Source organism: Sorex araneus, chromosome 1 (assembly GCF_027595985.1).
Source record: "Sorex araneus isolate mSorAra2 chromosome 1, mSorAra2.pri, whole genome shotgun sequence".
Lineage (NCBI taxonomy): Eukaryota > Metazoa > Chordata > Mammalia > Eulipotyphla > Soricidae > Sorex > Sorex araneus.
This window is the reverse complement of record NC_073302.1, coordinates 359172824-359186399: the sequence shown is the minus strand read 5'-3', so window position 1 is coordinate 359186399 and position 13576 is coordinate 359172824. Positions and strand designations below refer to the sequence as shown.

The 13576-nt window shown below is 40.6% G+C and overlaps 1 protein-coding gene across 2 annotated transcripts in view; it reads left to right on the top strand.

The window, feature by feature from the left end:
* Positions 1-13576, top strand: part of AVL9 (AVL9 cell migration associated) — a 94758-nt gene that overhangs the window by 44171 nt on the left and 37011 nt on the right. For both annotated transcript variants that reach the window (XM_055138412.1, XM_055138406.1), the window contains exons 7-10: positions 2729-2769; positions 3854-3892; positions 6589-6658; positions 7011-7549. In XM_055138412.1, the coding sequence (XP_054994387.1) occupies positions 2729-2769; positions 3854-3892; positions 6589-6658; positions 7011-7549 (689 nt within the window). The remainder of the gene's footprint in view (positions 1-2728; positions 2770-3853; positions 3893-6588; positions 6659-7010; positions 7550-13576) is intronic.

The following is a 13576-nucleotide window of genomic DNA, read 5'->3' as shown; positions in this document are numbered from 1 at the left end:
CCAACTGGAATGCCAGAGACTCAGAGTAGAATGTGCCTTCCCTTTCATAACCCTATACATAATGTCAACTGGATATTGATCTCCTGTTCTGAAAACATTTTTTACTCTAAATTTGTTCTCTTATAGCAGATCATCAGAGAATATTGTATTTAGAAATAATACCGTACAGAGTCTAGTGATCAAGCAACATGTTTATTTTTATTTATTTTCCCCCCTTTTTTATTATTCACCATGAGATACAATTATAAAGGTTTCATGTTAGAGCTTCGGTTATACAATCATCAAACATGCATCCCTTCACCAGTGCACATTTCCCACCACCAAAATCCCTGGTATCCCTCCCCTTCCAACCATTCCCCTGCCTGTGTGGCAGACAATTTCCACAATACTCTCTCTCTCATTTGGTTACATTCGATATTTTGACACCAGTCCCACCACCACCAAACCTGCCAAAAAGGCACCACTGTCATCCCGTTGCTCATCGATTTGTTCGAGCAGGCACCAGTAACATCTCTCATTGAGAGACTTATTGTTACTGTTTTTGGCATATCCAATACACACGGGTAGCTTGCCGAGCTCTCCGAGAGGGTCGGAGGAATTGAACACGGGTTGGCCAAGTGAAAGGTGAACGCCTAACCGCTGCGCTATCGCTCCAGCCCACCAAAAAGGCAATGCTAGACAATTTGTTTTGTGTTTCTTGTTATGGATGGGGGCTGGAGTGATAGCACAGCAGTAGGGCATTCGGCTTTCACGAGGCCAACACGTGTTGGATTCCTCCGCCCCTCTCGGAGAGCCTGGCAAGCTGCCGAGAGTCTCGAGCCCCCACGGCAAGCCTGGCAAGCTACCCGTGGCATATTCGATATGCAAAAAAACGGTAACAATAAGTCTCACAACGTGAGACGTTACTGGTGCCCGCTCGAACAAATCGATGAGCAACGGGATGACAGTGACAATTATGAATGGAAGAGTGGCCGCACACTCTAGGAATTCTAAAATTTCAATAATTAGGGTCTGGAAAGATCTCTGCAGCAAGCTGCTCAGTTCCAAGATTCGTGTATGTGTCTCTGGATCATGGCCGTGTAGGAGTTTAAGTGGATGGTGGCAGTTTGTGGGCGTCATCTCAGAGTCCCATAAGTGCGGGGGGAAGGAGACAGACTGGCTCCTCCCCTGTTTTGTGAGGCCTGGTGTTTGCCTCCACTGCTCAAGTACCTGGAGCTTTCGTTGAGTTCTAGAAAATGGCAACCGCTGGAATTCCTAGGGGGCAGGCCATAGGACAGCACCTGTTCCTGTCCGGAGTGGCCCAGTGAAAGTGGCCTATTGCAAAGTCCAGAGGCATCTGTGCAGCGAGCTGCTGGGTTCTGAGATTCATGTGTGTGTCCCATGTTTATTTTTCGAGAGGGTGTTGAGTTGACATTGGTTTGCAAGACTGTAAAAGTTTGTATATATTAAAGTACACTATTACCACACAAGTCCCACTACTAAAGCCTGTATTCCTACACTAGAGTGCATTGGACCATTTTTAAATGATTAACTTTTGGTATAACTTCTTTTTTTTTTTTGCTTTTGGATCACATCCGGCGATGCACAGGAATTACTTCTGGCTTTGCACTCAGGAATTTCTCCTGGCGGTGCTCAGGGATAGGATGCTAGGAATCCAACCCAGGTTGGCCGTGTGCAAGCCAAATGCCCTACACACTGTGCTATCACTCCAGCCCCCATACTTCTTCATTTCCAAACTTGTATAATTTTGTTAGTAGAATGGGGAGGTGTTAGAGCTTCATTATCTAGAATAGCCACTAACCACATGTGAGCATTCACATTTGGATTACTAATAAATATTAGTAATTTATGCTATTAAAGTCAGCAAAATATTTATTGTATATAATTTAAATTATATACAATATAAATAGAGTTACTGACTTAATTCAGTTTCTTGCTCATGGTGCCCACTACATTTCAAGTAATCTGAGGCTACTGTATTTGACAACAATCATTTAAAACACTTAATTATTGTAGAAAATTCTATTAGATGTTACCAGAGAGACAGCACAGTGATGCCTTTCATGTGACCCATTTGGTTTGATCTATAGCATCTTCTAAGGCTATGTGATTCACTGAGTACCACCAAGTGTGCCCCCTGGAGGCCTCAAAGTACCACTGAGAGGCCTGGGCAATTCCTGTCACTGCACGGCCCAAGCAGCACCACATCCTTGGCACTGACCCTGTGGGCTGGCTGGCTAAGAATTGCTGGGAAGGGTACTGAGCACAAGGGAGATACCACCCCACCTCCCCTCCCACACACACAAAAAAGAAAAGCTCTATTGGATAGTTCTGTATTTGACTCTTCTAGTGATGTGCTAAATTCAGAGTATGTATACATGATGATGATCATCTATTACAAACATATTTTTTTGTTTGTTGGTTTGTTTCTTTTTCGCTTTTTGGATCACACCAGGCAATGCCCAGGAGTATTCCTAACTCTACAATTACTCCTGGTGGTGCTCAGGGATCATATAGGATGCCAGGCACCGAACATAGGTCAGCCTTGTGCAAGGCAAATACCCTACCTGCTGTACTATCACTCCGGCCCTTACAGACATATTTAATATTTGAAGATTTCTCATTTTTTTTAAACCTTCCTTTGGTGGGGTAGGAGTGGATGGTTGGGGGTTCTTTGTTTGACTAAAGCAGGGTGTGATTATAGAGTCATTTTTTGTTACTATTGTAGGTCTCTCTCCTCGAGATCTTGTGCTTCATTTTCGACACAAGGTATGGTACTTTAATTAATGGTGTACTGAATTGTCATCATTTAACGAGGTAGTAAACTTCCTGTGTTACATGGTCCAGTGCAAATTATGACATAACCATGTTTTAGTTCTAAGATAGCTCTCCTAACAATATAAAAATGAAAGTGTTGGTCATATTTATATGATAGAAATTTCTTGAAGAGTGTGTAATTATTGGACCAGAGAGATAGTAGAGGGGTTAATATGCTTGTCTTATGCACAGCCAACCCAGTCCAAACCTTATATGGTCCCCTGAGCACACAGCTATAAGTGTACCCGGAGCACTCCTGGGTGTAGCAAATCACCTCACACCAAATAAGTATAGATTTAAGTGGTCCTTACATTTTTGGGGGGTGTAGATAATAGCTGATTTCTTAATGTAATTTTGTCACTTTCAGTGTATTTTTCTTAAAGCACCATACTTTGATAGTACTGATTGATATGTTGGTTTCTTTTGTGTGTGTGTGTGTATACATATATACATACGTGTATGTATATATATGTGTGTATATATGTATATATGTACATATATACATACATATATATGTATATATACAAAGTGTATATAGCTGTTACTGTCATCCCATTGCTCATCGATTTGCTCGAGCAGGCACCAGTAACATTTCCATTGTGAGACTTGTTACTGGTTTTGGCATATCGAATATGCCACGGGTAGCTTGCCAGGCTCTGCCGTGCAGGCTAGATACTCTCAGTAGCTTGCCAGGCTCTCCAAGAGGGGCGGAGGAATTGAACCCGGGTCAGCCGCATGCAAGGCAAGTGCCCTACCCACTATGCTATTGCTCCAGCCTATATATATATATTTTTTTTTTCATATATTTTCTTTTGGGGGCACTCCCGGCAATGCATAGGGGTTACTCCTGGCTCTGCACTCAGGAATTAATCCTGCGGTGCTCAGAGGATACTGGGAATTGAACCTGGATCGGCTGTGTGCAAGGCAAACACCCTATCCACTGTGCTATCGTTCCTGCCCCAATATGTTGTTATATTGGAGGAAGTAAATATATAACAGGCTTTATTTTAATACAATAATTTTTTTCTTTCTTTAGGTTTTAATTTTGTTTAAACTAATTCTTCTTGAAAAAAAGGTGAGATTTGAATATTTCACATTTACTCACATTTCTTAAACACTGTAAAATTTAAACTAATGATAAGACTTTCAGGCCTAGAAGCGTAATTCATAACACCTTTATGAAGAAGTTTGATACTATGTTTAATTATCAGAATGGTTTTGGCTATAGGTAGCAGAAAAAAAGATCTAAACTGACTTAGATGATGAACCTTGGCTCATTTTTGACTTTTTCTTTGCTATTTTTATACATTTTATTTTCATAAAGTAGTTCACAATAGTTCATTACAGATAATATTCAAACACCCACCCCACCAGTGAGCATCTTCCCACCACAAGAAGAGGGAAGTGTGTGAAGTTGTTGTATTTCATTCTGGGGCCATTTTAGCCCATATATAAGAGAATACAAGAAAGTATGTTAAAATCAAATAAATGTGTGCTACTTTAGGTACATCCGTGGGCTAGAATATAAGAGGACATGCAGCTGCAAATGCAGCTGAGTGCTCCAGGAAATACTGCATTGCTCTCGTCCGGGAGCTTTGTTTTATAATCTCTGGATTTTGGCTGTTGATGAGATTACATGGTGCCAGGGGCAGTTTGTGGGTATGACTGCCAAGCTACTGGAAAACTGGGAATCTGGGTGAGGAGTCCCAGTCCCGATCCAAGCAGGCTTGGAGATCTCAGCCACGGGTCCCTCATACCGTCAATTTGTCTGCCGGTTCCTTCATTTGTGAGGCTCATCCAAGTGTGTGGAGAGTGGCCTTGTGCATGACTGTGGCTGGGTTCTGGTGGTTTTCGGCTTCTGGGATTCTGCTTGGGGCGGGGAGGGAAACTCAACCCACCCCCCTCCAAGGGGATCTGGTGAAGACAGCCTGGCGAGGGGGCAGGGGCCAGGAGATTCTCTCATTTTTGACTTTATAGAGTTGGTGACTGGCTCAGCTGTGCAATTCAGTACCTAGATTTTTTTCCCTTATCTCTTTTTTCTACAGACAAAAGTGCCACTTTTATTCAGAGCATATTCCCATGTTTAGGATAAGAGCAGCAGCAATTTTGCCTCTTTCCAAACCATTTATTTAAAATTCCTTCCCTTAATTTTTTTTTAAATTTTATTTAAAAAAAAAATTTTAAAAGAATACTATGATTCTACAAATTCTACAAAAAGAATACCATGATTCTACAAAAAGAATTTATTTAAAAGAATACCATGATTCTACAAATAACTTTAAAATTATGATGATTTGTGAAAAGTGAACATATAAAAACTATAGTGGGCATTGAGAAATCTCTGATATCCATTCCACCCTACTCCACTGAGTGCAGTAACTCGAAACATAAAACTCCACATCCAGGAAAGGCTTCTCATTAGCTAAACTAGAGGTGAGAAATCTCTTCCTAAAATGGGCAGATAATGGTCTCTGACATGATCATTAAACTCTGCCTTTTTAGAGTGAAAGTAACTATAATAATAGATGAATGGCTGTGACTTATTTCTTAAGAATAAGGGTTGTGTGTGTAGCTGAACCTGGGTCTAGTTGGCTGAGAATCACTGAGATGAGCTCACTTGGGGGCCAGGGGAGGTGTCCCTCAGACCAAAGAAGACTAGCAAAAAGAGTAACGGCATCATCCTGCAATGCCAGTAGCATTTTATATTCAAGGAATTTAGCATTGATTCAATAAATGACATCTAACATACAGCTAATTTCAAGTCTCCTCAGATGTAGACCTGTCCTTTCTGACTATTTTTGAATCTGCAGATAAAAGGATCTTATTAGCTTTCTTTGCTCTTTACTTATTCTTTTTGATTTTTAGTCCTATGAGATTTTAGTAGGGGATGTGGAGGGGTTGTTTGTTTCAGATAATCTAGAAATGGAACTGTGTTTTGATTCAGTGATAGAATATTTGCTTTGCTTGTGTGAAATCCTTGGCTTAAACCCCTGCTTATATACCTCTGGGCATGGCCTCCAAACTCCATTAGGTTTGGCCCCAACAACAGCAGCAAAAAATAAGAATTGGGGCCGGAGTGATAGCACAGCAGATAGGGCGTTTGCCTTGCACACCGCCGACCCAGGTTCGATTCCCAGCATCCCAAGGGTGGTTTCTGAGTGCAGAGCCAGGAGTAACTTCTGTGCATTGCCAGGTGTGAACCAAAAAAGCAAAAAATAAAAATAAAGAGAATTCAGAGTTGTTGTGTTATACTATTGGATTTGTGTGTTTCCGTGTGGCTACTTTCTCATCACACTTTTTTGGTGAGAATTCAATAAAGGTGCAATGTTCTATAAAGGTTCTGTAAAGCCTTTATAATTCCGCAAAGGTTCCTGCTTAGGGTATCACATCCGGGAGCCATAAATGTTTCTGCTGTTTTTGGTGATAAGAAATTTGATTATTTGGTTAAGGTGGGGTTTGCCAGATTTCTTCATTTGAAGGCACCTTTTTCCCCCTTTGAAATTAGTAGATAATCTCTGGGGTGCAAAGTTTAAGGCTACCTGAATGTCCTCTTGCTGGACAACCTTTCACAACAGTTTTTATATCCATTGGTAATTTTCACTTGAGTCATAGTGGATGCTTGAGGGATTTTTCTGTTTCTGTCATTGACTCTGTATTTCTTCACTGTAATTCTTGTGTAAAAAAGAGTTTTCCTCCTAACTTCCCCAAACATTTTTTTAAGTGTTATAAACTCATGGATCTCTAATTTAAGTTTGATTGAATTTATTTCAGGTTCTCTTTTATATTTCTCCAGTGAATAAATTGGTGGGTGCCCTCATGACTTTGTTATCCCTTTTTCCAGGTGAGGAATACTGGTACTTACTTTCTTTTATTTAGCTTTATACTGGAATTTTCAGTGATAAAATTTCTTAAGGATAAACTCATTGGGATTAGCAATTCTATTTTTATTTGTGACCATTTATTTTTTGACATTAGTTTTCTCTTTTGTCTAAAGTTTTCATTTTGTGTGTTAAAACATGCTATCGTGGCTTATTAAAACTTTTATAGGAGACTTTTGCTTTGTAGGACAGTGACTACGGTAATTTGTCAACCCGTTAAGAATCAAGCTCTTTTCTTGCTATCATACCAATTTTTTGAGTTTTGTGTTTCGTAATGAATAGCTTGCTCTAAAATCAAGCTGTTTCATGTTTTAGGCATGATTGAGCATGGTCTCAGTGACTGTTCTCAGTACAGACCCCGAAAGAGTATGTCTGAAGATGCTGGGCTTCAAGAAAGCAATCCCTCTGCAGATGATTTTGTTTCTGTGTCTGCTCCTGGCATTTCAAGTACCAACTTGGGAACTGTCAAGAAAATCACAGTAGGACACCATGGTGGAGATGCTGCCATCACGACAGAAGAATCCTTGTTCCAAGTAGAAAACAGCAATAACAAAGAACAGGAACCCAGGGATACCAATCAATATTTGAAGCTCCCTTTACGCCCGTCCCCAGAGTCTTCAGAAAGTGACTGGGAAACCTTGGATCCTAATGTCTTAGAGGACCATGCCTTGAAAGAAAAAGAACAGGAGGAGTCAGAACAGACAAACTCATTTCCAAAGGACTCGGTGCCTGCAGACAGTCCTCCAATTACTGTACAACCTCAGGCTAATACAGGTCAAGTGGTCCTCGTACCAGGGCTGATTTCTGGTTTGGAAGAAGATCAGTATGGCATGCCCCTGGCTATCTTCACAAAGGTAAAGTTCAGTGTCATTTAGAATCCTTTAGAATTGAGGACTATAAAGAAGCTGACAACATTCTTTGGGAATTTAACTTTCATTGAAAACATTTTCAGGTTGGAACATCTTCCTTACAAACTAAATACAGACCAGATGTATAGTCCTGAGGCATCCGTGTGTATGATATAAGGCTACAAGAACATTATTTAGAGAACTAATTGGAAAAGAATATTAAAATATTACCATTCCTGAACCAGGGTGATAATATGGCATTTAAGGAACTTGCCTGCATGGAACTGGCCCCCAGTGTGCTCCCAAATACTGTTTGGTCCTCTTAACCCTATTGGGAGCATCATCAGGTATGACTATAACCCACCAAAAAATTTAAACAGCCCTCCCATTCAAAGATTACAGTTTTATAAGGAACAAATGCTCAGGCAGCTAAAATGTATCTGTATATCTCAGAGTGTTTTGATTAGCTTTCCCTAAAAATTAGCTTTTAAACATTTTTATTAAAAACCTTTAAAATATATTTGAAATTCTCAAAATAACTTAAATACAATACAATAAATCAAGTTGGATGTCTTTGATTCAAGATTTTATATCAACAATATGTTTTTCTGGTTTTTTGTTTGTTCGTTTGTTTTCAGATTAAACCCAAAGCCTATTTTTTTTAATGTCAGAAATACATTAGGATTCTGGAAGCTTTGTCATTGGGGTGCATGCATGCATCTGTGTGTGTGTGTGTGTGTGTGTGTGTGTGTGTGTGTGTGTGTTTGGGGTGGAGGTGCTTTTCTTCCTACTCAAAAAATAAGTACTTCTAATTTTTAAAATTTATTTTTTAATTAGTGAATCACCGTGAGGGTACAGTTACAGATCTACACATTTTCATGCTTGTGTTTCCCTCATACAATGTTCGAGAACCCATCCCTCCACCAATGTCCAATCTTCAGCATCAGTGAACCCAGTATCTCTCCCACCCCCCAGCCTCATCTCCCCCCACCCCACCCCACCTCTATGGAAGGGCATTCCCTTTTGTTCTCTCTCTCCTTTTGGGTGTTGTGGTTTGCAGTAGGAGTATTGAGTGGCCATTGTGTTCAGTCTCTAGTCTGCTTTCAGCACACATCTCCCTTCCTGCGCGGGATCTCCAACCACATTTTACTTGGTGTTCCCTTCTCTATCTGAGCTGCCTTTCCCCCAGCATGTGAGGCCAGCTCCAAGCCATGGAGCCAACCTCCTGGTACTTATTTCTACTATTTTCCTACTCTGTTATTTTATATTCCAAAGATGAGTGCAGTCTTTCTATGTCTGTCTCTCTCTTTCTGACTCATTTCACTTAGCATGATACTTTCAATGTTGACCCACTTATATGCAAAGGTCATGACTTCATCTTTTCTAACAACTGCATAGTATTCCATTGTATAGATGTACCAAAGTTTCTTTAACCAGTCATCTGTTCTCAGGCACTCAGGTTTTTTCCAGATCCTGGTTATTGTAAACAGTGCTGTAATGAACATATAAGTGCAGATGTCATTTCAGCTATACTTTTTTGCTTCTCCAGGATATATTCCCAGCAACAGTATTGCTGGGTCAAATGGGAGCTCAATTTCTAATTTTTTGAGAAACATCGTATTGTTTTCCAAAAGGGCTGAACCAGTTGGCATTCCCACCAGCAGTGTAGAAGAGTCCCTTTCTCCCCACATCCTCGCCAACAGCAGTTGATTTTGTTCTTCTGGATGTGTGCCAGTCTGGTGGTGTTAGGTGGTATCACATTGTTGTTTTGATCTGCATCTCCCTGATGATTAGTGATGCAGAACATTTTTTCATGTGCCTTTTGGCCATTAGTATCACTTCCTTAGAAAATTTCTGTTCTTTTCTTTGCCCCATTTTTTGATGCGGTTGGATGCTTTCATCTTGTAGAGTTCAACCAGTGCCTTATATACCCTAGATACCAACCCCTTATCAGATGGGTATTGGGTAAATATCCTTTCCCATTCTGTAGATTGTCTTTGTATTCTGGTCACTGTATCTTTTGTGGTGCAGAAGCTCTTTAGTTTAATATAGTCCCATTTACTTATCTCTGTTTCCATTTGGTTGATTAGTTGCGTGTCATCTTTGAAGATACCTTTCGCTTCAGTATCATGGAGGGTTTTGCTGACCTTGTCTTCGATGTACCTTATGGATTGTGGTCTGATGTTGAGATCTTTAATCCGTTTTGATCTGACTTTATGCATGGTGTCGGGTGGAGGTCTAAGCCCATTCTTTTGCATGTGGTTGTCCAGTTGTGCCAGCACCATTTGTTAAAGAGGCTTTCCTTGCTCCACTTCACATTTCTTGTTCTCTTATCAAAGATTAGATAATTGTACACTTGGGGTTGTGTGTAGGGATATTCCACCGTGTTCCGTTGTTCTGCGGCTCTGCCTTTGTTCCCATACCATGCTGTTTTAATTGTTACCGCTTTGTAGTAAAGTTTAAGGTTGGGGATGGTAATGCCTCTCATCTTTTTCCGAAGAATTGTCTTAGCTATCAATGGGCATTTGTTGTTCCATATGAATTTCAGGATTGCTTGATCCATTTCTTTGAAGAATGTCATGGGTATCTGTGGAGAGCCGCCACAGGACTGTGCTTCATGGACACCTGTTTCTTGTTAATTACACCGTGCTTCCTAGATAACACCTGATAAGGAATCAGGATGTCTTGTCACGCCACGAGCTGTAACTAGTCTATCAGCTGCAGACACTTGGGCATAAGCAGGCAGCGAGGGGTAGATAAGGAGGGAAGCTGCCTAGCTAGAGGGTTTCCTTCTCGTTCGTCCCTCATTCCTCTTCTTTCCCGAGTAGGTCTCTGAATAAATCACTGCAAGAAGAATCTCCGGGTTGCGTGATTTCTTACAGGGGATTGCTGTTCGGATTCTAATCCACAGCACACAAAAAAAATCCTGATCTCCCGCTCACTTTCTAGAGTGGGGTGCACCGAACGCTTATTCTTACCTTTAGTTGATAGTTTGTGCCCACCCAGGGGCGCCAGCTGTAAAAAAACACGCAACCCAGAGATTCTTCTTGCAGCGATTTATTCAGAGACCTTCTCATGCAAAACGGTCCCGTGGCGGCTCTCCACAGGTATCCTTATAGGGATTGCGTTGAATCTGTATAATGCTTTGGGGAGTATTGCCACTTTGACAATGTTGATTCTCCCTATCCTTGAGCAGGGGATATGTTTCCATTTCCTATGTCCTCTTCTATTTCATGGAGTAATGTTTTATAGTTTTCTTTGTAGAGATCCTTTACTTCCTTAGTTAAGCTGATTCTGTGGTACTTGATTTTCTGGGGTACGATTGTGAATGGGATTGCTTTTTTCCTCTGTCTCATTGTTTGCATATAGGAAGGCCATGGATTTTGGGTATTGATTTTATAACCTGCGACTTTACTGTACAAGTCTATTGCTTCTAAGAGTTTCTTAGTAGAGGCTTTAGGCTTCTCTAGATGTAGTATCATATTGTCTGTGAATAGTGAGAGTTTGATTTCTTCCTTTCCTATCTGGATGCCCTTAATATATTTTTCTTGCCTAATAGCTATTGCAAGTACTTCCACTATTATATTGAACAGAAGTGGTGAGAGTGGCATCCTTGTCTTGTCCCTGATCTTAGAGGAAAGATCTAAGTTTTTCCCCATTGGGGATAATGCTTGCCATAGGATTGTGGTAGATGGCTTTGACTATCTTGAGGAAAGTTCCTCCAAAACCCATTTTGGTGAGAGTTTTCATCATGAACGGATGTTGGATCTTGTCAAATACTTTCTCTGCATCTATTGATATTATCATTTGGTTTTTATCTTTACTTCTGTTGATATGATGGATTATGTTGATTGATTTCCAAATGTTAAACCATCCTTGCATCCCCGGGATGAATCCCACTTGGTCATGGTGTATGATCTTTTTGATGAGTTGTTGGATTCTATTTGCTAATACTTTGTTGAGGATCTTTGCATCAGTGTTCATCAGGGATATTGGTCTATAATTTTCTTTGTTAGTGTTGTCTTTGTTTGCTTTTGGTATTAGGGAGATATGTGCCTCATAGCAACTGTTTGGGAGAGTTCCTGTTTTTTTCAGTTTCCTGGAAAAGCTTGAGGAGAATTGGCAACAGATCTTCTTTAAATGTTTGGAAGAATTCGCCAGTGAATCCATCTGGGCCTGGGCTTTTGTTTGGGGGGAGGCTTTTGATTACAGTTTCAATTTCCTTGATATTAATGGGTCTATTCAGGTATTCCAAGTCTTCTTGGTTCAGTCTTGGGAGATTGTAGGAATCAAGGAGTTCATCCATTTCTCTAAGGTTCTCTTGTTTTGTGGCATACAGACTTTCAAAGTAATCTCTGATGATATTTTGAATTTCATTGTTTTCTGTGTGATGTCCCCCTTTTCATTCCTGATTCGGTTTATTAGGGTTCTCTCTCTCTCTCTCTTTCTTTTTGAGTCTTGCTAGCAGTTTATCAATCTTGTTTATTTTCTCAAAGAACCAGCCCTTGGTTTCATTGACCTTTTGGATTGTTTTCTGGGTTTCCATGTTGTTATTTGTGCTCTAATTTTTATTATTTCTTTCCTTCGGTCTGGTTTTGGTTCCAAAATAAGTACTTCTTTTATTGCCCTTTGTGAATTACTTTTCAGAATAGAATTGGGAAATTTTAAATTTATTTTTATTACTTATTCCTTACAAAATATTTATTGCTCTTCTGTGTACCAGAAGCTGTACAGATTTCTAAATTTTTGCCATCCATAATCTTGCAATCTACCATAACATGGGAACATCTTTCCAGAAATTAAAGCAAAGTCTTGTTATTCTCTAAGCACTATTGTTTTGTTTTGGGGCCACACCCAGCTGTGTTCAGGGCTCACTACTATTTCTGTGCTTAAGGAATCACACCTGATGGGCTTAAAGGAGCATATGTTGTGACAGGGATCATAACTCAGTTTGACAGCGCAGGACAAGAGCTCTACCCATTATACTGTCACTCTGGACCCCTCTAAATACTATTTTTTATACACAAAACATAATTTTGTAAAGAAAGAAGAGTAGTATTGAAAATATATTTCTTCACTATAATTCTGGCCTCATAAAAGAATTATTTTCCTGGGTGATTATTACTGAGTGGGTTAACAGAGAATTGTTTCTTTGTTTATTTGTGGTTTACTGGCTGGGTAGGTGGGTGGGTGGGAATTCTGAAATTATCTTAATTGGTTTTATGATTAAACTAAAGCAGAATTGGGTTTATTTGTTTTGGGTTTTTTGTTTGGGAGCCACAACCAGCAGATACTCAGCCTAATTCCTGCCTCTGCACTCAGGAGTTATTCCTGGCAGGCTCCAGGGACCAAGTGGGATGCCTGGGGTTTGGGGGATTGAACCCAGGTCACCTGCATGCAAGGCAAATGCCCTACCTACTGTGTTAATTGCTCTGGCCCCAGGATTGTATTTTTAGTTATTATCACTGTATCACTGTCATCCCATTGTTCATCGATTTACTTGAGCAAGTGCCAGTAACATCTCCATTCATCCCAGCCCTGAGATTTTAACAGCCTCTCCTTACTCATCTTTCCCAATGATTGGAAGCTTCTTTTGGGATCAGGGGAATGAAACCTGTTACTGTTATTGTTTTTGGCATATCAAATATGCCACGGGGAGCTTTCCAGGCTCTACTGTGCAGGCGGGATACTCTCGATAGCTTGCCGGGCTTTCCGAGAGGCATATATATTTATTTCCCTCTGATGATGTGTCACCCGGCCGTAAAGTGGCCACGAGGTCCAGGAATATGTTCACTCATTGTGAAGCTCAGCCTGAGCGTGTGGAAAACAACCTGGAGCGAGGCAGCGGTTGGGTAGTGGGGGTCGGCTTCCCGGGGCTGGGTCCCTTGGGACGGGGAGGGCTCTCACACGCCCCCCTCTGGGGTGCCCCAAGTGAAAACAGCCTGGTGTGGAGTCCCTTTTAGTTATTATAACCGAGTTAAATGTTTACTGTAGTTTTTTATCTGTGGTTTTGGTATACCTAATTACTACACC